This window comes from Pleurodeles waltl, chromosome 5 (assembly GCF_031143425.1).
Source record: "Pleurodeles waltl isolate 20211129_DDA chromosome 5, aPleWal1.hap1.20221129, whole genome shotgun sequence".
In the NCBI taxonomy this organism is placed as follows: Eukaryota; Metazoa; Chordata; class Amphibia; order Caudata; family Salamandridae; genus Pleurodeles; species Pleurodeles waltl.
In genome coordinates, this window is record NC_090444.1 from 319405945 (window position 1) to 319433190 (window position 27246).

Genomic DNA, 27246 nt, shown 5'->3' on the forward strand with positions numbered 1-27246 from the left:
GAGGGGTTCAGGAGTGGCATTCTCCAGATGTTAGATGTAAGTTTTTTTCTCTATTCAGCATTCATAAGCACTTTTAGCACATGCTCACTATTATTAAATTTTAGGTTCGTCTTTTTTTAAGCACATCAGCACTTTGCTATTGCTGTATCTAGCAGATGGGCCACAACTGGAGTCCTATGGGCATCCATTTTCCGTTGCTTTGTGCCTGATTTTGTGAGAAGATATAGAGTGGGAACCACAATTGCTTTCATTCGATTTGCTTGATAAACATGGAGGTATTAAATGAGTAAATCTGCACAGGTGTTTATGTGTAATGTATTGTTTGTGACCCAGCTATCCAGCATTCCTAAGCCCTTTAGCACATGTTCATTTTTATTTATTCTAGGATATTAGGATTTAGCTTGAGACGGGGATCAATATGCTTAAGGTTATTAAAATCCAGGAATCGGGCCACAAGCTCGGTTTTGAGTTTTACTCATTAAATGTCAAAAATCTTGAACTGATGAAGTATTTTGCAGTTCAATGTGGGTTCCAGGATTGCTCAAGATATGGATATTATGGCCCATATTTATACTTTTTTAGCACCGCGTTTGCGGCATTTTTTGATGCAAAAGCAGTGCAAACTTATGAAATACAATTGTCTTTTGTAAGTTTGTGCCGCTTTTGCATTAAAAAGCGGAGCAAATGCGGTGCTAAAAAAGTATAAATATGGGCCTATGTGCGCTATATATTGTGCATTATGTCTGCTCAAAAATATTTAGAAAAAGAGACTCATTTTATACAAATGTGCCTGATAGACTGTCCCTTCATTGCAAAACCTGAAGATAAGAATCACAGAGGCACGAATTAGCTGAATATTTGTGGATGAAATGAACTATGTTGATGTAAAGGATTTAGAGCCTGATTTAGAGTTTTGGGGTTGACAGGTTACTCATTCACAAACTAGATAGCCTGTCCACCATTATCCTATGTATTTGTAATAAGGAAGATGAGATACCTGCCACATCTGTGATGGAGTAAATCATGCGCCAACCTCTAAATCTGACACTTAATTGAAGAACTGGAGAGCCAGTTTAATGGCCTGGTCTGTGTGGATTCTTGAGTATGCAAATGGGTGGACGACTATCAAATGGTGGATATTGCTTTTCGAAGCATGGATAAAGTTTAAGAAGCTAGAGGGAGTTGTTCACTCTATAACCTTAAGGGTGGTGTTAATTAGATTTTTTTAACAACATTCTCCACATTGAGCCAGGGATTGATTCAAAGCTCAAAACAATCAAATCCACACCAGGCAGCAGATTTGAGAAGCTCCTTTTCCTAGTTGGAATTTCTTTACTCAGTAAGAGTGGGTTCCCCAAAATTCTTGAGAAAGACATTTGAGCTGGAGGTACTGAAAACGTATTGACCTGAAATGCAGGAATTGATTTAAAATATGGATTACAGAAGTCAACCATCTTTACCACTTAAGGCTTAGATGCAGTAAGTTGGGTAGAGATGGAGCTTCTCTGAATTGCACACTTAATTAACAATGCACTGCCCTGGATCATTTTGTCTAAGGACATTTGACATTTTTCCATCCTAAATTTTAAACACCTTGACTGATATATCATTCTGTATAATTGCTCTCCTTACATTTTAACTTTTTTGGTTTAAAGTTTGTGTAGTACTTTCAATTCTTTAGTTCAATATTATTGTGGGATTGTTATGCCACACAGATAATTTCTTCTCTCTAACAACTTCCATGCAATCTTTTTGGCTCTTTGAACTGCACTTCTGGGATTAATGCCGCAGGCCAATTGCCTGCAGATAACATGTATCCAGATTTGACTCTTAGAACAAGTCATCCTAATAAAGCCAGTTAAAAAAACATAGTCTGTCATGGAGGAATTGACTTGCTATAGAGGTGGCCATATAGTGAAGTATTCCTTTGGGAGTGTTTGGAGCTGTAGCAACTTTGTGAATTTGTGTCTATGTGTAAGTATGTGTGTGTGTGTGTGACTGAAAGTGGAGGTCAAAGGGCGTGTGATGTCACTTTCACTACCCCTGTCATTTTGGTGAACTGAGGTCCATGCACATATGTACATTTTTAAGCAGCATTAAACTTAACAAACGAGTAGTTAACGTTACACATGTGCCAAAACAGCACTCAGTAATATGCCTGGCAATACAGTGTGTTTCGATTCTCAGTGACATCCTATGGCCAGGGAGTGTATCTGTCTGTGGGTGTATTTAGACTGTGATTACAAAAGCCAGTTGCTCGATTGAGGGACTGGTTATTCATCACCAGCAGAAAATTAGCTCTAATGCTGTTTGACAATGTGGTCTTTGAAATGACCTAGTGTGGTAGAAAAATAACAACAAATACCTTTCACCGTTCTTACGCCTGTTGGATTGCTTGGGGGGAATAATTATGATGTGAAATCACAACCATATGTCAAAAATGCTCAAACATTTGAGGATCATATACCTAGGACGAAGCAGCATCGCGCCCAGGAAACGAAACATTTCAAACTGCAGGCGGCTCTCTTCTATTTTTATTTCATTAACAACGGCAAGTTGGTCCCTTTTTTATAGCAAAGCTGGTTTCAGATGTTTATGTCTCTCTTCCAGGCCCTGTAAGTACAACAGCTGCAGACTGACAGTCGCTGTATTTGTTTTGTGAGTCGTGTTTTTGGAAACTTAATTAGGATAGGGCTATTTAGTAGATAATTTGGGAAATGCATACTTGTGATAGCTCTTAGAAATAATTTCACACAACATAATCTGGTCCTGCTACATTAAAGGTTTTATCGATCAGACTGATACGAATGAATGCCAAAAGGCCTATAAAAAAGCAAGTCTGTGTGCTTCAGTGCATGCCAACAGGGAGCTGCAGCAGATGATGTATATGTTTCATTAGCAGGCTGGAACAGGCGGTATGGGTGCCCGCTCACCACTAATAAACAGATGATGTAGATTCCATGTGTGCACCACTGCACACTCTGGATGCTTCGACTTTTTTTGCATCCATAAAGGAGGCTAAACGGGCATCTTTGTTCGGCCGCTTTTACCAGGAGGCTGATGTTAATCCTTCGTGTCCCAAAGTATTGTGGAGGAGAGAAGATATGAATTAATCAGTGTTATAAGAGATCCGTTTTATTTTTTGGGGCAGATTGTTTTGATATTAGCTTAGGAACAGTATAATAGTCAGGATCAACACCACTGAATTATTTTAAACTTTGTTTCACATGCTTAAAAATCGTAATGAGAAGGAAATGTAATTTCTTGATATATAGAACGATTTGAATACAGCTTAACAGCGATTGTGCGCTTATAAAAAAATGGATTTTTAAAAGAGGTTTTGACAATGAATTGACTATATTCATATCTGTCTGAATTAATTTTAGAAGAACAATTTTCCATCAATCATAGTGACATTTTCAGCTCAGAGAGTTTTTACTCAACGCAATCTACAATTTCTAGCATCTATCACCTAAAAGGCATGGGTAATCTCGCCCACCCTTCATGGGTGCTTACGTGCTCATGTATTTACGTATTATCAAATGCGCTGCCAGATTCCACTGCCAGCTCATTTACTAGGGGGCACTATCTAACTTGCATAAGCATGATCCCCCATAAATAAAGGTCTGTTCACAGTCCAAATCAGGAGCGGCTCGCTGGGCTTTGTTTGGGTGGGGCAATGTGGGGGGGGGGGGGAATACAGAGAGGGAGCAGGGGCAAATTCATAAAACAAAATTAAAAGAAATCACTTACCTGTTCTGCTCCCGCACCACTCCTCTCCCGTCACTGCAGGCAGGCACAGGCTCCCAGCCTGCCCTCTGGCCAATCACGACACTGCTCACAGCAGCGTCAGGATTGGCTGGGAGCCCCCAGCCAGGGCAGTCCCAGGCAGACTGGGAGCCCAAGATGGCCGGTCAAAGATATTCACAGTGAGGGGAGTGCACAGTGCACTCCCTTCATTTCATCATCCCCAATGCCCCAACCCTTCAACAAATGAAAAGATAATACACTCTGTTTATTATCTTTTCTTTTGTTAAATTAAAAGTGATTTGCAATGGTTGCTGCTGGCAGGGGGGTAACGCTCCACTCTAATGGAGGAGCCGTGCCTGGACACCAAACACATGTTCATTTACCAAACACAGAAGACCGGTAGTGTTTCTCCAGCAGTGAACACTCTCTGTAAAACTCTGTTAGATAATCTAGAACAGTGGTTCCCAACCTTTTGACTTCTGTGAACCCACACTTTATCAATACTGTAACCCAGGGACCCCCTCTGAATCACTATTGGAATGTGGGGACCCCCCACTGGGTCATTACTCAAAGGTGGGACCTAATCGGTTAAAATTATTACATTTGTTAACCAGTCGTGGACCCCCTGTGGTTGCTTTCTGGACCCCCCAGGGGTCCCGGACCACAGGTTGGGAACCACTGATCTAGAAAGTCATCTGCTTTAGGTAGATCTTTACTGCCTTGTGTAGATGCTTCAAAGGGCTTTCACAGAGGGGTTGAATGAGGGGTGCACTATCCCATTACTATGGCCCAGATTTGAGAAGGTGCATCATTTTTGCCACACTATCGTCACATTAGCATAATTCTTTTATGCTAATGTGGCAATAGTGTGGCAAAAACACCATATTTACAAAGTGGTGTAATGCTTGCATTTTGCCACTTTGTAAACCCTTGCTTCACATTATGCCTGCGCCAGGCATAATGTATGCAAGGGATTCTTTCCCCCGTTAGGGGGCTTTCAAAAATAGTGAAGTGGAAACTATGAGATTCCACTGCGTAATTTTTAGTGAACAGAGCATGCGTTAAAAGGAGACACACCATTATTTTTAATGGGCCTCTGTGAACTTTGCAGGATTAGCACCAGCATTTTTGTGAAGTACAATAATAGTATTGAAAATGATGATGCTATTATCCATAACCTGTGCCATGGTGCACAGTATGTTAAATACGGTGCACACATGGTGGCATTAGGAGGGCGCAATTTGCCGCAAGAAAAGTGGTGCTTCGTGACATGAAGCGCCACTTATCTGAAATTTGGGCCCATGTGTTTTAAGGGCTCTGCGCTCTTTAGACAAATGTATTTACATACTTTTAAGGGACAGTACATCTGTTGTCTTTATTATTTATGAGGCAGTTCACCTGGCCATGCCACTAGGTGATAAGTACTAGGTTTTGCTTTCCGTAGAATAAATGTATGATAATACTTAGAAACAAGTGTTTACTGCACCTGGCAAAAAAATGAATGAGTTTCAAGAGGGCCCATGTGTTCCGAGCCCAAAGGTTTTGTCCCAGGCCATGAGAAAAAAACTTCTGGCAATCCTGGGGTAATGGGGTCTCTTCAACTTTGTGCAGATATACCCGGGGTGGAGAGACTGAGAATGCTTTTTCTGTGTCTACTAATGCAAATGCTGTTGTAGTATGGTAAAGAGACAATCACTGGTGGACAGGTAATATGCTACTGCAATATCTGATACTTCAGCAATATGTAATAAGGCCCTGCCCCTAGTAATTTTTAGGGTAAATTAAATATGCAGAATACTTGACTATTGCTTAAGAACAGGGCAACAGTGCCTACAGATTCTTACATTAAACAGGTGCTGTAGGATTCACCTGGGATACAATTGGTTTTACTTAGTATATTATCAAGAGCGTAATAGGGTCACAGTGCATTTCACACGAAAGATGTTTATAACCCAGTTGAGTGCAAATGTTTTTAGTCTGAGGATGTGGAAAGGCAAGTTATCTCAGTTAACTTTCTTTCTTCTTAGGACTATTGTAGTATTAGACAAAAGGGCATAATTCCAAGAAAGTGGCACATCGTAGATGATGCACCACTTTTCTTGTGCTCTCCTACCGGCACCGAACAACACCATGGTAGTGCCGTATTTTTGATATTCTGGCCAATAGCATCAGAATTTTTTATGCTATTGTGGTGCTTTCCTGCACTAGCATCAGCATTTTTGATGCTAGTGCAGCAAAGTGCAAGGAGGCACATAGGTTACTATGGGTGCGTCATTTTAACGCCTGTTTTGATCATGCATTAAAAGTGATGGCAAAAATGTTGCAGTGAAATCTTGTAAATTTCATTGTGCCACTTTTACGGGCCTCCTAGCACCAGAACGCCCCCCTTTCATACATTAAGCATGTCAAAAGCATAATGTGGTGCAAGGGGTTACAAAGTGACACAATGCATGCATTGCACCACTTTGTAAATATGGAGTGGCAAAAATGCCTTTTTAATGCCACATTAGCATAAAAAAAGGATGCTATTGTGGGAGGCGCTAGGGGCTTATACAGATGTATGTACATTTAACTTTTCCCACGTTAGACGCAATGAAAGGACAATAAGTGTCTTCATCCCACCTAAATACACTATTGTTTCAAATTTAAGCAATATTGATGTGGTTGGTCACACCAGCTAAGAATGTTGCCACTACAATAAATGATCTATTGCATCCATCTACGAAGATCCACACCCTGATCCAAATCCCTTTTACTTCAAATTGTACATATATTTTTAAGGATAGGCAATAGATTACTTTATCAATCTAATCACACACGGAAATAATGAGCATGGGTCAGAGTTTATGATAATTAACATTTTCCTACATAAAGGTGCTTATATGATATGATCTGCATGCTTCCTTTCTGTTGCTAGCAGCTTTTTTGTGTTCACTATTAATGCTAATAAGAAGGTTGTGCTAACAGGCTTCTGTTGTCCTTGCAAGTGTCAGCAAAGAATTTCGGTTTCCTTCAGAGTATAATAACCCATGTTTCTAGGGTTGTAGTCAGGACTATGAACCCAATTGGTATGTTCTCTGCCCCTATTCAAAGCAGAGGTGGCAGTTGTCCTAAATAAAATACACACACAAAAGGAATTCCTTCTTTGATAATAGTAGTTCCATTGAAGCGCTATATTTGAATTGCATCAAAGAAAAATCAAATGATTGTGAGTCATGGAGAGCTTCTCTATTACACAAAAGATGTATGCAGAATTTCCGTAATGTGGCCCAAATGCCTTTCAAATAAGTTGATCAAATCCTTGTAACTACGTTATATTTAATTCTTGACATGATATTAACAGGAGGCATTTGGACTGAAATGTCCTCTAATAATTGACTTAGGATAATTCTGTATATTATGCATCCTCTGTTGATATATGGATAGGCCTGCAAGTTAATAGTGCAAATCCCAGCAAGGGCTACTTAGTCTTTTATCCTGTGTTATTTTTTTTTTTATTGAGTACCAACAGATTTTGTAAGAGTACAAATAGTTAGTAACAGTGTATTTTTCACTAATAAAAACACAAACGAGTATTAATAAAGGTTTCACTAGTTCGGATATTTAACTATAGCATAAATGCCGAAATAATTCAGTAAAGGATCCTGACTACGAAATAGGATGTACATTTAAAAAAAATGAAAAATTGACGTATGGTGCCCGGGTTGGCTTTGCACGGGTTCATACTAGCATTTTTCCTGGTGGTGACACAATGAATGATAGGTAAAAGAGGGACTTTTAGATGTATTCAGGTCCGGCCAACCATACCCTGAGGTTAGCTCTGGTAACGATTACCTGGACACAGAATGATGGTCAGTGAAGTATGCACCAGTGAGCCAAGCAATTAGGTCATTAAGCCGCAATGACAAAAGAGCATGGCTAGCACAAGCAAAGGGTGAATTAACCTTTCACTAAGCTCATGTATGTATATATTCCTCCTTACAAGGCGTTGGAAAATAAATAAAACTATGTTTTGCTATGGGGTTATGAATGTGTGGACACAACTTGAAGGATTATGGCCAGTTAGAATGGTTTATTAATTAAAAACAAGATTGAGATGTGTTTTATTTGCAGATCAAAATAAGGCATGTGAGCTGGAGCATTATCCATCTTTTTCCATTAGGGATGTTTCCGTATTTTTTGTTCCTGCTTGACAAAAGCTGGTATTTAGAATTACAAAACCAAAGAGTCACCCAAAGGTATTGCTTTTCCTAAGAATAATTAGGAGACACTTCCCTCTGTTTTACACTCGTCAAAAGTGAAGTAGTGTAATTTCGCTCTTCGAATAATTTGGCCCCAGAAAGCTTAAGGCCCATATTTATACTTTTTTAGCGCCGCACTTGTGGCATTTTCTGACGCAAAAGCGGCGCAAAGTTACAAAATACAATTGTATTTTGTAAGTTTGTGCCGTTTTTGTGTCAAAAAGCGGTGCAAATGCAGCGCTAAAAAAGTATAAATATGGGCCTAAATGTGTTATTTTTTAAAAATCTTTGCAATTCGTATAACTGCAACTTTAAGGTCAGATTCTTATTTTTCGTACCAGGAAGAAAATGATTATTTGAATGTTGTTTTTTTAACTGTTTCTTTCGTTCTCCCTGATACTGGTTTGCCACCGTGAAGACTTCATATAAACCTTTCTTAATGAATTATACATGCTCTGGTACAATTGAGCAAACGCAGGGAACAACAGATTATGGAATGTTATGACAAGCATAATCTATAGGCACACTATTAATTAGGGGTATCTTATTTTCTCCAAAATAGCAGCCATTCTTTATATAACACAATGCAACTATTTGAATCTTTGGTCATAGGAGGAGTCTACAAACTATGGGGAGTATTTACGACTTTTTGCCCCGGAGCAGCACAACAAGTCACCTTGCTAGACTCCCCTGCATCAAAAGGAAAGGGCAGGAATGTGACATATTTAAGCAATATGGTGCGTTCCTGTCCTTTCCCACTGCACTGGTGTCGTTTTGGCAGCCTAGCGCCATCACAGGCACTCTTCCACCATGGTGCAAGGGTGTCTGAGTTGTAGGCAGGATTGTTTTTGTGCAGGAAGGAACACCTTACTGCACAAACACAATCCTGGGAGGCATTTTCTAGAATGCAGCATATAGAAAGAGGAAAATATGAGGAGAAATAAAGATATTTCTTGTCCTTGCAACTCCCTTTGGGAGGCATAAGGCTTTGGTTCATCCCCAGATTTACACGGTCTTGTAAATCTGGCAGTGAGTCAAAATCCATGGGAGGTTAATGGGAACCCCCACTTCAATGCCCATGGAACACCTCCCTTTACGCAGAGTAAGGCAACGCAGCGATTTGAGCTGCCTTGCCTTACTCCATAACTTTGAAGCCATTCAAAGTCATGTAAAGTGTTTTTGCATGGCCTCGTAGATATGATTTCAAGGTGTGCACCACCGTTGCATCACAAAAAGGGATGCAATGGCAGCTCAAGGGGCTCATAATTATGCCACTGTGTTTGGAAGCTCAATTGGTACCAAGCAGTTTAGGTGGAAGAAGGAGGGTATTTCAAATGGAAGCTACCCGCACTGAGTGCCCTAACACCAAAACAGAAATGACGGTTTCTGGGTGTGGTAAATGTCCAGAACTGTGTTGACTTAAGATCTGTGATGGGCTGGTATCAGGCAAATCCTTGTGACCATAGCACCAGTCCTTGATGGCAAAGAGTGCAATTTACTTTAACAAGGAACTTGAGTTCAGTTTTCCCTGCTATTGAAATTGAGTGGTTAGCATTGACGGTGAAATGTATATTTTTTCAAATTTAGACTAAACAGATCTGAAATTGCTTCATTGAGCATCCTCAGGAATTCTTCCACCTCATTTTTTCCTGCAGACCAATAGACATTTAGGCCTCTATTTATGAAGAATGACGCACAACTGCGCTAGCGCAGTTGTGCATCAAAAAATGTAAAGCAAGCTAACACCATTCCTAAGTGACAACTGTGCTCCATATTTCTAAACAGGTGCACGATAGCACTAAGGAACGGTTAGCGTCATAGAAAATGACGTTAGCCGGGGTGGAAGGCAAAAATGGTGCTAGTGGGCCAAAAAAGAATGCTAGACTGAGGAAGGCAAAAATCTGCCACTAGTCAGCCGAGCATCACTTTTGGATGCACAAGCAGCCAAAAAATGACTTCTGTCTAAGTATAGACTGGAGTCATTATCACAGCCCCAATGCCCACCACAGGGGACCAGTGTCCCCAGGACAACCTCAACCCAGTGCCAGCAAGGGGGGCCCATGAAAGGGGCCCTCAGTCGCACACAACAGTTGCACACATCAACTTCCCTGGGATGGGCTCCCTCCACCTGTAGTGGCCCTGTGGTGTGAGTAGTGATGATGCTGGTGGTTGGGGTGGGCATCTATGTGCCCAAAATAGTGACACCATGGTGGACTCCATGGTGTTTCCCTCTGAAAATGTGCCTAACATCCTTTTAACGTCAGGTATGCATAGTTAAATAATTAAAACTCTCTGGGAATTAAACAATTCCTTGAGCACAACCAAATTCAAATGCATTGTAACATTCTTGAAAAGTACTCTAACTTCCCAAGGTTCCCAAGGAAACTGAATGCAATTTGTCCTAACGAGCTAGGAGAAATATCTTCATTTTTTGTTTAAAAAACACAAGGTGTTGGGGGTTCCAGAAGCAACAATGGCAGGGGGGAAACTGTTCCAAAGCACCACAGCTGATACTGATAAAGCACTGTGACCAAGACATTGATGGTTTTATCTATAGATCACCAGATAGATGCGAATGTTGGGAACAGTATGTAACCCTATGGCATCCTACATGGCAAAACATGAGACTGAGAATGAATTCCCAAATGCTCAAGCTTGGCATCAGTCCAGCTAAAAGTATTTAATCCAGTGTAATTTAACATTTGGATCCCACACTTTTGGAGTCTGAGGAGTATGCTGTTACATTGCTTTGTCATTGCAGTTATACAGTTCCTCAAACCTTTGTCAAAGCCTTCAAGTCTTTCTTGATTGAAGGTTAGCATTCTACTCCATGCTCAATTGTTACATTGTGGGTTCATACCGTGACCTGTGTGTTATGAGTAACATGATCATGCATGAGAACCAGAGGGAAATCTTCTATCAGGTCATGATAAACTTGAAAATGGGGTCAAAAATTGAGTGATGTGATGCAAAGAGGGGTCAGAGGTACATATGTGTATGCTGATACTTCTCCTTTCTGGAGCTAAAGAGAGTCACTCACCAGTTTGACACTATTCATGATGAGGTTAGAACTTGCTAGTGCATGAACTATACATGATGTCATAAGGGCTATTGTTGCTGACAGGTAGATCTGAGCAGGCTAACCATCTTACTTTTTTCAGAAAGAGCAAACATTACCTTGCCTTTGTGGCCTGTCCTTTTCATTATTGTCCTGGCTCCTCTTTTGCCAGCACTAAAGGCTTCCATGTAGAATGTCAGATTTGTGTTGATGACAATTAGCTCTACAAAAAGATTTGTGGTTAAGATCATGATGATCACACTCAAATACTGCCTATAAAAACTGGAGCCTTGATGTAGCAAACACATTTTACAACTTAATGGTGCCTAGACAAAGACAGTTATTTTTATCGGAAAGATGATTCCTTTTGCAAAACATTGTTGGACCAGCACTTCAGGGACTAGTGCCTAATCTACCTGGAAAGGTAAAATATCTGGATGTAATTTTTATGCTGGTTTCATCTTTTAAACACTGGTTACTACTGTTGTCTGGAGCTGTATTTTCAGTTGTATTGACTAAGTAAGGTCTACCCTTATTTATAACTTTTTATTTTAAGTGATAGCTCTGGCATATGGTGAAGAAGCCACTTCATAGGGCATTAGTTTTGAGGACTTCAGGAAATGTTCACCTACACCAAAGCTCATTATTTTAGGCTTCTAAAAATTAAACTATATAAACTGTAGGTGGTCCAAACATTTTTGACATGGTTAGTGTGTAGCATTATGAAAACAGACCAAGTGGCCATTGCCTATACATCTCTTGATTAGCTTTCAGTAGAAAGAGGATCACGAATATTGAGGTTTGTCCGTTTTTCATTTACTTATTTGTCCTGGGATTTCCTTAGCTAACCTCCAAATTGTGTTACTAAAAATCTACCCATTATCATGTCAGCTCATCAGGCCACTGGAATATTACTGCCACATTCAAACTAACATTCAATAGTAGGAAGCATTTTTTAGCACATGAGATATTGAATCCCACTCTCAAGCCTGGATTGCTTTGACCAGATTTAGATGCCTTTTGCAGACAATCTATTAGTGATGAGCAGCGGTTATGCTTGCAGTGCCTACAGTCCTACTGTAGGTATATATTTGTGTTTGCTGCATGGATGCACTGAGCCAGTCTGTCAGTCTTTAAAAAGTGGTAATTTGTTGGGTGAAACACTTTCTTCTTGTCTAATTCAGTAAACCATAAGTCATTGTGATAGAGTTTAAAACCTTGAAATCCATTCAAACAATATGACAGTCATAAGGGGAGTTGGGTTTTGCATCAAAACAATATTGAAATATAACTCCAGATTATCCTAAATAAACTAGTGCCATTTAGATGTTGTCAGAACGGTTAGTTTAGAAATCATGACAATTTGTAGCTCAAATATGACAGTGCTGCAATATAAGGTAGAAGAAGGGGACTATTGTATAACTGCAAATGTTTAAATAAGAAAATAGATCAAGTGAATGGCCTATTGTATGTGTTGAACCTGACATTAGCTGTGTCCAGAATATCAAGCAACCTACATCATGTGGGCAACAGGGATGTTTAAATCTCATAGATTTTATTTCTTATTGAACTCAGCAGTTACATATACTACTAAGGGTGTCATTCCGACCCCGGCGGTCCTTCGGGGATGCGGGAGCACCGCCAACAGGCTGGCGGTGCCCCGCAGGGCATTCTGACCGCGGCGGTTTGGCCGCAGTCAGACCAGGAAAACCGGCGGTCTCCCGCCGGTTTTCCGCTGCCCTGGGAATCCCCCATGGCGGCGCAGCTTGCTGCGCCGCCATGGGGGATTCCGACCCCCTCACCGCCATCCTGTTCCTGGCGGCTCCGACCGCCAGGAACAGGATGGCGGTGAGGGGTGTCGTGGGGCCCCTGGGGGCCCCTGCAGTGCCCATGCCAATGGCATGGGCACTGCAGGGGCCCCCGTAAGAGGGCCCCACTTTGTATTCAAGTGTCTGCTTCGCAGACACTGAAATACGCGACGGGTGCCACTGCACCCGTCGCACATACCCACTCCGCCGGCTCCATTCGGAGCCGGCTTCCTCGTGGGGAGGGGTTTCCCGCTGGGCTGGCGGGCGGCCTTCTGGCGGTTGCCCGCCAGCCCAGCGGGAAAGCCAGAATGGCCTCCGCGGTCTTTCGACCGCGGAGCGGCCATTTGGCGGCTCCCTCCAGGCGGGCGGCTCCCGCCGCCCGCGGGGGTCAGAATGACCGCCTAAATCTGCTGTGAATGAATATTTTGAAATATGATAACTGTTAGTAAGAGTTGTGCAAAGAAAGAGGTTAAAATAGCACAGCGACATTTAGTTTATGATCTTTTATTGCACAATTGTTAACTGGAATTAGCATTTAATGTGCAATACTGGTAATTGTTTATTTTACCCCGAAACACCTGAGGAAAATTTCCAGCTATCTTGCAATATCTAGCTCTTTCCTACAACTCACAAATAATTGTGAGATGTAGTTTTTTGTAAATCCAGCCCATTAAATATTTAATGGGCACTCTCTGATTAAATAAGCCCCTGTCATTGGCCTCCACAATGAGACACAGATTATTTCCAAACAATTTTCTTTATGTTTCTGTTTCAAATAAAGACAAATGCTATGCTTTGTTTTCTATCTGTTTTATGTTGAGACAAATGCTATGCTGTTTTTTCTATCTGTGTTTTCAATCTTGATGAAGGACAATTATTGGTTAGTAACTGGATGCTTAGGGATAGCATATTCTATTTAATTATAGGTTGGATTACAACAATTTATGTTTACAATGGACTATAAGACTGGCTTCTTTAATGGCAACATATGATGGAACGGCTGAAAGAGTGGTGTGGTATCACTTTACATGCTGCAACAGGAATGTATCCCACACCTGGAAGAGGAAATTGCAGGAATCCTATTTGAAATGTCTTTAGATGGAAAGACATTTCTGTCTAGATGAATCAACTACTGTATGTTAGATATCCTGTTTCTCTAGATACATAGGTGAATACATTGGTGAATTATCCTATATACTGATATGCAAATATAAAAAGCAATGCATATACAATGTGTTGCATTCTTTTGGTGATACTCCAAATATTATTAAGTTATCTATATTTTAGGTAGTATACTTTGTTAACATATGTGTAATGATTACAGTTTACTTCAAGAAAGTGATCCTCTCAGGCCCATTGCGGTCTGGTTTCCGGTTTTGAGTTAAAGGTTTTTAAAGATGTTTAGAAGTAAATTAATACATTGTCTGTTGATATTTTATAGGGAGTGTGTTTAAAGAAGATGCCTATGGTGTTCAATAATGTGCATATGATTTATTCCATTGACCTCCTCCATTTCCTAAGTTGATCACCTAACACAAAGGCATATTGTGACTGTTAAGTACTTAAGGGCTTGACGTAAAGTTTGATGTCTGGGTTACTCCATCACAAATGTGCCACACATCCTGTTTGCATTATTACAAATATTATAGGATATAATACACCAGTAATGAGGCACACAAGTGAATAGCCATCAACTTTTTGCCCCATCTCTAAAATTTCTTTAAAATGCTATTTTGATAAACATCTGTAGATTGGTGATTCTTGCAATATAACCTGAAAATTAAAAGCAGTCACTAATTCATTTAGTCATTTTTGAGCCTGTTAAACTAGACAACTGTGTGAAAATTCTGCAAACTTTCTCAGTCGGATGACTACCATGATTGATTGTGGTTATGCTACTAATATGTAGAAATAATGATTACAAATAAACCAACACAATGTAGTGAACACACATAATTCCATTTATTTTACAAAATAATGAAAATACACAAAACAGAATGGTGACATAAACAAAAAATGTAAAACATTTGAACATGGTCATGAAAGGACAATAAAAAATATATTTTTAAGTGATCATGTGTACTGTAAGGAAACAATACAATGATAATAAAAACGAAAACAGAAAATAATTATTTTTAATTAAATGAAATGGAAATGTTTGTGTGAATGGGTTTATATATATAAACTTTAGCCCTTCATTAAAGAGGCACCTCTTTTTTCAACTGCTCATCTTTAAACCATCTAATGTGATTGATAAAGTAGAATAAATTCACTATTTATACAGTTGGCAATTTAGTTGGAGACATGGTGTTTTCTCATCTAGTGTTATTGAACAAAGCATGCAAGAAAATACTGTTGAATTTTCCCTGCAATGTGTTAACCTCAACAAAGATACAACCTATAAATTCTGCAATTTTACAGTTAAGTCCATGTGCCAAACCCACATAAACAGATATTAAATATTTAGAGACAAGCGATCTTGAATGATGTTATACAATTTCAACAGTTTCAACCAATTTTAACACAATAAAAATAGTACAGTTAGTGAATCAACATTATTTCATGAATGCACATTTTTACAACATTTCGGAATTCTACTCTCCCAGGTTCTGGATTGTGTATTTTGCTCATTATATTCAGAACTCAGAAATCATTGTATTTTTATTAAGTTGTGTTCCCAATGAAGTGATAAAACTGTAGTAATGGCTTACTTTGAGGAAGGGAAATTCTTGTTTTCTTTTCTTGTATGTGAAAAATCACACTCCTAGGGCTAGCTTCTGTACCAAACTCTCCATTGAAGGAAAACAACCAGAGTGGCCCTTGTCCATCTGCTATGGGGTTTGACTTCAAGGCCTGTTCTCCAGCCTGACACTTCACCCTACCTTCCACGGATAGTCAAGTCTTCCTTCAGCTTCAGCCACCTGCCGCATTGGATTAGCAGCAGGGCCTGGAATTCTGCCAGATATTTCAACCACCCCTATGCATGCAGCCAACCTCCATGTGAGGTTATTGGCTTTATACAGCATTAATCTTCTAAATATTTTTTTTTTTTCCAAAATTGTTTTGTAGTATTAGCAAATCCTGTGCTGGATCCTTGAATCGTGAAATATAGGAGGGTCTATAGGATCCACAGATTCAGCATAGGATCCCAAAAGTTCACAATAAAATGAAATTATTTAATTTTTATTTTAATACAAGTGCTATCGCTCTGCTCCCCGCACCCCGAACATAGGCCTCGGAGCCAAGGTAGGTTTATTCTGCACTCTTATGGCCTTTCTTTTTTCCTTTTTTTGCTCAATGCACTGTGTTAGATAATGGCAGCCACAACAGAAATAATTTCATGTATGTATTCATATATATATTTCTAAGATTACATTTTCTTGATTAAATGTGTCAATGTTCTATCTATCTATCTATCTATCTATCTATCTATCTATCTATCTATCTATCTATCTATCTATCTATCTATCAACCTGCCTATCTATATCTATCAAGATCTATCTATTTTTCTATCTATCTAACTACGTATATATATATATATATATATATATATATATATATATATATATATATATATATATATGTATATATATATATATATATATATATATATATGTATATATAGTCCTTGATGTTTGCAAGTGGGATCTCAATGTTCTCTATCTATAAGAAAAATATGCTAAGTTACATAATTTCTCCTTAGAATGTTACTTAATGCTCAGTAAGCACAATGCAGCAAACCACCAAACGAGGGAAAGTAATGTGTGTGTATCCTTGCCTCCAGTGACACCTGGAGTCATACAATAGTGGAAATAGTTTGAACACACCTCTGTGATTAGAACAGGAATCCCTGACTGACAGAAAGGCCAGGGCAGTACTTCTTTATTTTTTATTAAACTCCAGTGCATGAAGTATGGCATATGTCATTGCTTACTTGACTGAAAATTGGTATGCATTGTATAGATTGCTAACATGGCACTTGGCAAATATAATCTGCTCTTGGCTAGAGTGTGGGCTGACACATCTTTAAAAGGTTATTTTCTCCATGTTAGTGTACCTGAAATTCATTTCATAGATTTCACAGACGGTTGTAAGCATGGTTAGTTATGGTCACTATGATGTGTAACAGCTACACATGCACTTAGCTCTGGGGAATAATTCATCCAACAGCAGGCAAATGATGATGTACATAGGGCACATCTCTATAAACAGCACATTTCTATTGATTTGCCCAGCACGGGGTTCCCAATGCCCTAAAAGCGAATATGTACAACGGAGCTTCCAAAAATACATTTTGGCCTGACACAATTTTGGTAATTGTGTGATTTCTTTCCCATTATCTCACAGCAATAATTCCTCTCACTGGCACTACACCATGGACAGAACGATAAATACGTCATCTGTGGCAAAATGAGCTTCATTTCAGGGAATAGAATGAAAGTGCACTGAAGCAGTATGAGCAAACTATAGGCACAGCGTGTGTGCCAATACATCAGTATTTGTGTTTTTAATCGATGTTTACTGATTATATAATGAGTACCAAGAGGCTCGATGGTATTTAGGGATCGAGCCATTTGATGCATTGTAGGAATATTCTGGGTAAGAAGTTAGTTAAAGAAATACTTAGAGCCGAAATCATACATCACAGCCCCACTCCATTAAAACCCACTGTCTTTAAAAAAACAGCTTACGTGTGATCAATGATGTGGCCAGTAATTACTTCTCTCCTGAATTATTTATTTCAGAATCACAGCTACCACCTTCCCCAAATGGCCTAGCCACTGAATCCCAACCATTCCATTTATTTCGTAGGATCATACTTATTTCGTATAGGCTGTTGTGTTTTATTATGCTCTATACAGTGATTTCATTATAGAATATGCAGTTTGCTAGTGTCACATATAAACCAGAACATAAAGGCATTCGACCACCATTTCGATATTTCTTAGGGAGCTCAGGCAGGTAAGAATGAAGCAATTTAAATGACATACAAATATGTAGAACCCAAAAAGATTTCAATTAAAATGAGAACAATGGGTCTGTCGAAAGCCAATTTGCAGCCTGAACTTGCAGGACCAATCAAATAAATGCGGCGATTGTTAGGACATATAATACCTTCGCATCCTCTTTCTATCTGTCCATTGCAGAGCACTGCATCGGAGATCAGGTCAGGAAGACGCCCGTTCAGGTCAACTGATGCCAGGCAGCCTTGGAATCCTTCCTTAGCGTGGACCAGCCTGGGTAAAGATTTATACATATCTTTGGATACTCCTCCTACGTAGAGGTCACCTGTACACGAAAAGCAGACATTATTACTCATATCGTGGGTAAGACGTGTTCCAATATACTCAAAGTAATGCCTGCTGTCATTCGCAAACATAAAATGCTGTCTGTATTCCCCCAAGAAGCATACCTACATCGCCCTAGTTCTGTATTTAGAATCTCTAACTATTGAGAACTGAAAACATCACTTCCCATGCTGCACTATACTCAGTGTAATTTCTGCTGCCATTTTCAATCATATAGGCCCTTGATTGCGACCCTGGCGGTCTTCAGACCACCAGGGTCACGGTGGCAGTCTGACCGCCGCAAATGTGGCTACTGCTGCGGTCGGACCGCCAACACCGCCACTCTTCCATCACAAAACAGACTGGTGGTGCTGGCGGTCCCAATTCACCATAGCAGCACTGCAAGCAGAGCTGCCCTGGGGTTTACGACACACATAGATAGAGGAAAACACCTCCCAAGATTGTTTTGTGCAGGAAGGTGTCCCTTCCTGCACAAAACAATCCTGCCTATAATGCAGACACCCTTGCACCATGGTGCAAGGTACCTGCATTGGCACTAGGCTGCCAAAACAGGACAGTGGGAAAGGATAGAAATGCACTGTATTGCTTAAATGTGGTGCATTTCTGCCCTTTCCCTTTGATTCAGGGCAATGAGGGAGGTGACTCACTCCACTGCCCTGTGTCAAAAGCCCATAAATATGGGCACCAGAGTCTTATCATTCACAGTGATGAGCAACTCAAAAATAATCAAAATAAGTGGTTAATTGGGTCTGGCAAGCAGTTGAAACAAAATAAAAAAACTTGCTCTTTCTGTAGTCCTTTACCACTGGGCTTTGCACTTAAAAACTGAATCTTGAACATCTATATAACATTTGCTGTTTAAAAATGTATTCCCCTAATTGACATTTAAAGGAAGCCCCAATAAGAGGATACAAGAATGAATGCCGAGTAAACATGGTTAAGAGAGCAAAAATTTAGGAACATAAGTGAATAATATGTAAGCTAGTTTCAGAGATTGGGTCTCTAGTTGGCAGAAGTATGCACCCTGTCCAAGTAGGGACCACAATCCTACTCAGGGTAAGTCACAACACAACCTAAATTATCCTATGATCACTCTCCAGTAGCATGGCACAGAGCAGGCAGGCTTAACTTAGAAGGCAAGTGTAAAGTATTTTGTGACTCTACACCAGAATAATAGATGATGATTTTATAAATAAAACAAGACCAACATGACAAAAACCCAATATGTAGTTCCTGAGATATGTAAATTTGAAGATTTAGGTGAAAATAGCACAAAGAAGCACAGAGCACCAACTGTGGTTATCTGGTCATGCTGGACTGGGACTTGGGTCAGCCGAACACAGCACCTTAAATCCTGCTGCGTGGTCCGCGCAGTGTTGCTTTGCAAGGCTTCGCATCTGCTTGCGTCAGTTCTGAGAAGCTGTGTGGTGAGGCTTTTCAGGGCTTGGTGTCACTTTGCGTCGAACCCTAGGAGCTGAGCAGTGAGGCTTTGAAGGGCTTTGGTGTCTCTTTGCGTTGATCCTGGCGAGCTGTGTCGCATCTGCCGGCATCAGTTCTGAAAAGCTATGTAGTGAGGCTTTGCAGTGCTTGACATCACTGTGCATCGATTCCGATGGGCTGGCAGCTGCTCAGCAAGGCTTTTCGAGGCTTTGTGTTGCTTCGTGGTAGTTCTGATGAACCAAAGAATATAGAGCACCTTAGGCCCACTTTCAAAGCTGGGCAGACAAACACATTGGGGTGTACAGGTGCAGAGGGTTCAAGTCCCTGATGTCCCTGAGACATGGGAACAGGAGGCAAGCTAAGAAGCCGTTGGAGAGCGCTAGAGGTAGGAAGACAGAGTCCTTCCAGCAGAGTCAGGGAGCAGCAGGTAGCATGGTGACAAGCAGAAAAGCAGTCCTTCCACAAAAGCAGTCTAGTTGATTCCTTTGAGCAGCACCACAGTCCTTCAAGCAGAGTCCATTCTTAGGTCTAGAAGTGCCTAATTTTAGGGGGTCACAGACCCAGTTCTTATTCCCAAATGTGCCTTTGAAGTGGGGGAAACTTCAAAGAGTGGTTGTGAAGTGTACCAGTTCCCATTCCAGTCCAGTCCAGTCGGTCAGGAGCTCTGTGGGGAGTTATCAACACTTTGTGTGGGGTCAGGCCACTAGCCATTGAAGTGTAAATGAGAGGCCCTTCACCTGACCTGCTCAGGAAGACCCATCAGTATGCTGATGAATACAGATGCAGCTGAGTGTTTTGTGTTTATTTCTGTCTGTATAGAATGCACAAGAGCTGCTGTCACCCAGCACAAACTAGATGTAGATTGGAGACAGACTGTCAGACCCAGAGAGCATCAGGAGCAGAGAAATGCCTACTATCCAAAAGTGGCATTTCTGAAATAGTAATGTTAAATTCAACTTTACCAGTGAGCAGGATTTCCCACTACCATTTCAAACATACCAAACATGACAATGCTACTACTTTCAGATCAGAAATTATCACTTAAAAGTATATAAAGGAATCCCCAATGCTGGCCTGTGAAAGGAGCATGCTTAACAATAGTGAAAAAGGACTTTAGGAGTTTTTCACTACCATGACATGTAAAACTTACAAGTAGATGCCCTGCCTTTTATATACATTCCACCCTGCCCTGTGGGTTCACATAGGGTCTACCTTAGGGGTGACATATGAAATAAAAGGGGATCTTAGGGCTTGGCAAAGGGTTTTAAAAGGCAAGTCGGGTGGCAGTAAAACTGCACACACAGGTCTTGCAATAGCAGGCCTGAGACAGGGTTAAGGGGCTACTTATGTGGGTAGCACAATCAGTGTTGCAGGACCAGTAGTAGCATTTACTTTACAGGTCCTGGTCACCTCTAGTGCACTTTACTAGGGAATTACAGATACATTAAATTTGCCAATTTGGTAGGAGTCAATGTCACCATATTTAGGGGAGAGAACACAAGCACTTTAGCACTGGTCAGCAGTGGTAAAGTGAGCAGAGTCCTAAATCCAGCACAAACAAAATCAGAAAAATAGAGGGAGGCAGTCAAAAAGTTGGGAGAAGACCACCCTAAGGCTGTCAGGTCTAACAGCTAGGCATTCAAACATGGAAGAAAGGAAGCTCTCCAAAAAATGTGAGGAACCTCATATTCGGGATTAAGTTTCAGAATTTTTAGAGGTCCTTGGACTTGTACCACTCATCATTTTTTCCTGGTGTTCCATGTCCTTGGTGATAAAGTAATTCAGAGCTTGGTGCACACACCTTTCACAACCATAATATAAAAACAAGTTTCTAAAGCTAGTAATGGTGATTCAAATGTGTGTGCACATTTGGTGTGCAACATTTTGTTATGGTGATTTGTGAGCTGCTGTGTTTTGATGCAGTATTATTGTACTGTGATGTAGTTTGAACTGCAGTCATTTTGCATTCTTTTTTGACTATTTGTGATGTTGTGCCTTGTTATGTTCTAATTGTGATATTATGTTGCTTTTTGTATGTTATGAGTTATGTACTGTTGTCAACAAATGCTGCTGCAATCCCAGCCAATGACAACACATCTTTAAAGCTGCCATAACAAGCAACCATTTACTACTGAATACGTTGGTGAAACAGGGCTGAGTCAGGTCCTCAGTCATTTAAGACAACTTCCAGCCCAAAACTGTGGCAAAGAAAAAAGAAAAGGCAAATATGTTCAACATCTCTTTAAAGACTTACTCTCTGGAGGTGAAGTTACTTGAGCTTATCACAAGAAGTGATTAGTGATCAATGCTGTAATTCTTTCAGTCATAGATACAAAACAGGCAAACTAGTAATTAAATGCAAAGCAAGATGCAATCCCATTCATTCTTTCATACCAGTCAGGAACCTGGGTGAGAAATATTACCCTCAAGTCTACACACCGTTTTGACACAGAAGCAGACAATAGCACTCACTCTCACCCCTTACATTATCTAAGAAAATATTCAGGAGATATCCTGAGACCGCCTGGTGATACTAAGGTGCAATATGCTGAGACTGCAGTGCCTACAAGCATATCTTTTAGCATTTAGCTGCCAAACCTCTGCCCATGAAGGAAGCAATGTGAAAGATGTCTTTAATAGGCTTGCAATGTTCTGTCATTCCCTTAACCGCTTCTCAGCCAAGGACGTAATGGTTAAGTCCTTGGCTGCGGTGCTAGTGCTCCCCCCATGAGCCTTGCCTTGGTGCCCCCAAGGCTTGGATGGAAGGGAAATCGCTGAACCCTTCCACGACGCCCCCCCGACCCCCTAGTGGTGTCTGATGAAGTCAGTGCACGATCGTGCGCTGACCTCATCAGAGGCCTACCCTGAGCTTCCAGCGCGGATCGGAGGAGAAATGCAAAAGCATTTCTCCTCCGATTATGTGGACAGGCTGAGAGGGGCATTAAAGGAAAGGAAAGGCGTTTCCTTTCCTTTCGCGATCGGGCAGCAGAAATACGCACTGGACACCAGGGAATATGTTTTTTTAAGTTTTATTGCATAAGGGGAGCAGCCCCATCGGCAAGGGCCGCTCCCCAGGGGAAACATATTTTTAGGCCTTTTCTGCCCCCCCCCCCGGGGCAGATCGGCCTATTATAATAAGGCCGATCTGCCCCTGGGGGGGGGGCAGAAAACCCTAGACACCAGGGATCTTTTTTTTTGTTTGTTTATTTTGCGTTTTACACGTTGGGAGTGACCTCTTAGGCAAGGGTCGCTCCCCTTGGGGGCAAATTGTTTTTAGGCCATTTCTGCCCCGTGGGGGTCAGAAACCACTAGCAGGGATTTTGTTTTTTTGGTCAGTTTCACACAAGGGGAGCGACCGATTAGGTAAGGGTTGCTTCCCTTGGGGGCAAATTGTTTTTAGGCCATTTCTGCCCCCCTGGGGGTCAGAAACCACTAGCAGGGATTTTGTTTTTTTGGTCAGTTTCACGCAAGGGGAGCGACCGATTAGGTAAGGGTCGATCCCCAGGGGGGGCAAATTTGTTTTAGGCCATTTATGCCCCCCTTGGGGGCACATTGGCCAATTGTAATTAGGCCGATCTTCTAGGCAGCAGGGATCATTTTTGTTTTGTTTTTGTTTTATTTTTTTAGATGTGGGGTGTGACCCCTTAGGCAAAGGTCGCTCCCTGGAGGGGGAAATATTTTAAGGCCATTTCGGCCTCCCTTGGGGGCAGATCGGCTTGTTTTTATTAGGCCAATCTGCCATGAATGGGGGCAGAAACCACTAGACACGAGGGATCGTTTTTTTTTTTTGCATCAATTTCACGCAAGTGGAGGACCCCTTAGGCAAGGGTCGCTCCCCTGGCAGAGGCAAATTTATTTTAAGCCATTTCTGCCCCCTTGGGGGCAGATCGGCCTATTTCTATCAGGCCAATCTGCCCCCAGGGTGGGCAGAAACCACTTAAGCACCAGGGATTTTTGTGTGTGTATTGTTTGGGGGGGCAGCTCCTTGGGTAGGGGGTTGCTCCCCATGGGGGTACATTACTGTATCGGCCTATTTTTTGAAGGTCCATCTGCCACCCAGGGGGGCAGAAAGGCCAGGAAAAACTAGGGAAGATTTTTTTTATTATTTCAAAAAAAGAGGGTGGGGGTATGGCCATACCCTCAAATAAACGGGGCCACAGTTGTTCTGCCCACCAATGGGCAGATGGGGCAATTACCCTAGATCCACTCCCCGAGGGGACAGAGAGCCTACTAGTTGCCAGGGAATTTAAAAAAAATAAAAAACAGTGGGCTGGTGGCTACCAACCAGTATGGGCATCGTTATGCCCCCACCCCAACTGAAGGGGGTAACAGTCTTTCAGTTCTCCCCAAGACATTTGATTATTTGGGGTTTTGGTTTCACATTTGGGCCATGAAAGCTTGTCCAACTTTCAAAATCATCCCACTTGGAATGGTGAGTGTTAGACTTTTCATCCTTGGCGTGGTCTCCCTTAACTTTTTGCCTCTGTTCCCCAGGTTGTTGATGTGTGCTGGACTCTGATTTTGCTGTTTTTGTTACTCTGGGCACTTTACCATTGCTAACCAGTGCTAAAGTGCAAGTGCTCCTGTTTAAATTGTATGTAAGTGGTTCATCCATGATTGGCATATTTGAATTACTAGTAAGTCCCTAGTAATGTGCACTAGAGGTGCCAGGGCCTGTAAATCAAATGCTACTAGTGGGCCTGCAGCACTGGTTGTGCCACCCACATAAGTAGCTCTGTAATCATGTCTCAGACCTGCCCCTGCAGTGTCTGTATGTGTATTTTTACACTGTAAATTCGACTTGGCAAGTGTACCCACTTGCCAGGCCTAAACCTTCCCTTTCCTTACATGTAAGGCACCCCTAAGGTAGGCCCTAGGTAGCCCCAAGGGCAGGGTGCAGTGTATGGATAAGGTAGGACATATAGTAATGTGGTTTATATGTCCTGACAGTGAAATACTGCCAATTTCGTTTTCACTGTTGCAAGGTCTGTCTCTCTCTCATAGGATAATATGGGGGCTACCTTTAAATATGATTAAAGTGTAGATTCCCCTAGAGAGTAGATAGACATGTGGAGTTTGGGACCCCTGAACTCACAATTTAAAAATACATCTTTTAGTAAAGTTGATTTTGAGATTGTGCGTTTGGAAATGCCACTTTTAGAAAGTGAGCATTTTCTTGCTTAAACCATTCTGTGACTCTGCCTGGTTTGTGGATTCCCTGTCTGGGTCAGTTTGACAGTTGGGTTGTTTTTCACCTCACACCAGACAGTGACACAAAGGGAGCTGGGGTGTGATCTGCATTTCCTGATTAGCCATCTCTGCTAGGAGGGAGGGGTGGAGTGGTCACTCTCATCTGAAAGGACTGTGCCTGCCTCTGACAATGCTGTCTCCAGCCCCCTGGTGTGTGTCTGAGGCCTTGCCTGGGCAAGGCAGGATTTCACAAGAAGGTGTGAGTCCCCTTTGAAGAAAGGTGACTTCAAAGACTAAAATGGGTATAAGAAGGGCACCCAAACTTACAAACTTTAGAAACACTTCTGGAATCAAGAGGAACCTCTGCCTGGAGAAGAGCTGATCGCTGAGGAACAAGTGCTGCCCTGCCTGTGACTGTGCTTTGTGGAGCTTTCCTGCAGTGCTGCTTCTGCCTGAGTAAGAGGGCAAAGACTGGACTTTGTGTGCCTTCCATCTTGAAGAAGAAATCTCCAAGGGCTTGATGTAGAGCTTGCCTCCTGTTGTTGAAGTCTCAGGGATAGCAAAGACTTCTTCCTGCCAGCACCTGGAGTCTCTGGAGAGACCCCTACTCTGCTCTGTGGTGCCCTTCCAGTTCCTGGGACCCTGAAAGGAGAGGCTGGCAGCCTAAGGACAAAAATACACGCACCGGGCACCGTGCGGAGAAAAGATCGACGCGAATCCGATCGCGGCTGAGAAAACGACGCGACGCCGGTTTCGCAGCTGAGAAACGACGCCGCAGGAAACGCGACCGAAACACCGACGCCCGGAGCAGGAGAAACGACGCGCAGCATCGCTGACGGAGGCTGAGAGATCGCACCCTGCGCCGCGGGACTTTCGGATCGTCGTGTGGCTGGCTTTTTCAACGCGCACCGCCGTGCCGAGTTGTTTTCGACGCACACAGCCGTGCAGGGTTACTTTCGACGCACACCGCCCGTGCGGGGTTATTTTTGACGCAAACCAGGTACATTTTCACGCTGGCAGCGCTAGTGTGGTGTTACAACTACCTAAAGACTCTTTTTATTTTAAACCTTTAAAAAAATCATAACTTGACTTGTGTATGTTGGATTTTTGTCGTTTTGGTCTTGTTTTGTCTAGATAAATATTTCCTATTTTTCTAAACTGGTGTTGTGTCATTTTGTAGTGTTTTCATTAAGTTACTGTGTGTGTTGGTACAAATACTTTACGCCCAGCACTCTGAGGTTAAGCCTACTGCTCTGCCAAGCTACCAAGGGGGTAAGCAGGGGTTAGCTGAGGGTGATTCTCTTTTATCCTAACTAGAGTGAGGGTCCTTGCTTGAACAGGGGGTAACCTGACTGTCAACCAGAGACCCCATTTCTAACAGTGAGGGATCCACTTTTTGGACTTTGGGACACGGCCATGTAGAAAACCACCAAAGACCTAGACATATCTGAAAACTAAACATCTGGGTGAGTCCAGGGTGCTGTGCTTCACATGCACCCTGCACCATTTTCTTACTCACAATGCCCTGAAAACCTCCATCTTTGCTTGAAATCACATATTTTCCCACATTTTTGTGATGGAACCTTCCAGAATCTGCAGGAATCCCCAAAATTTCGACCGGCATTGTCGCATCTATACCGCTGAAAGTTCTGACCCACTTGTCGGCAAAAAATGTTGTTTTTTTTTAAACTGCCCCTTTGGACCCACTTTGGTTCCCTCAACATGTTTTTGGCTCTTCCCTGGTAAAGGCACTTGGCCACCTACACAAGTGAGGTATCATTTTTACCGGGATACAGAGGGGAACGTTGGGTTGTAGGAAATTTGTGCTGGTGAGGTGATCCCACACAGAAATGTGGGAAAAGTATAATTGTTTAGCTAAATTTGAGGTTTGCTGAGGACTCTGGGTAAGAAAACACTAGGGGATCCACGCAAGTTACACCTCCCTGGATTCTCTCGGGTGTCTAGTTTTCAGAAATGTTTGGGTTTGGTAGGGTTCCCTAGATGACTGCTGAGCCCAGGACCAAAAAACGCAGGTTCCCCGCAAAAAAAGGTAGTTTTGTATTTGATAATTTTGATGTTTCCACATACTGTTTTGGGGCATTTCCTGTTGCGGGCACTGGGCCTACCCACACAAGTGAGGTACCATTTTTATCGGGAGACTTGGGTGAATGCTGGGTGGCAGGACATGTGTGGCTCCTTACAGATTTCAGAACTTTCTGTCACCGAAATGTGGGGAAAAAGGGTTTTTGGGCCAAATTTTGAGGTTTGCAAAGGATTCTGGGTAACAGAACCGGGTGAGAGCCCCACAAGTCACCCCATCTTGGATTCCCCTAGTTGTCTAGTTTTAAAAAATGCACAGGTTTGGTAGGTTTTCTTAGGTGCCGGCTGAGCTAGAGGCCAAAATCCACAGCTAGGCACTTTGCAAAAACAGCTCTGTTTTCTTTGGGAAA

At 41.8% G+C, this 27246-nt stretch overlaps 1 protein-coding gene across 21 annotated transcripts in view; it reads right to left on the bottom strand.

Annotated features, from left to right (window-relative positions):
- NRXN1 (neurexin 1) overlaps positions 1-27246 on the bottom strand; it is a 1474248-nt gene that overhangs the window by 491628 nt on the left and 955374 nt on the right. For all 21 annotated transcript variants that reach the window (XM_069234058.1, XM_069234055.1, XM_069234049.1 and 18 more), the window contains one exon: positions 17973-18146. In XM_069234058.1, coding sequence (XP_069090159.1) covers positions 17973-18146 — 174 coding nt within the window. The remainder of the gene's footprint in view (positions 1-17972; positions 18147-27246) is intronic.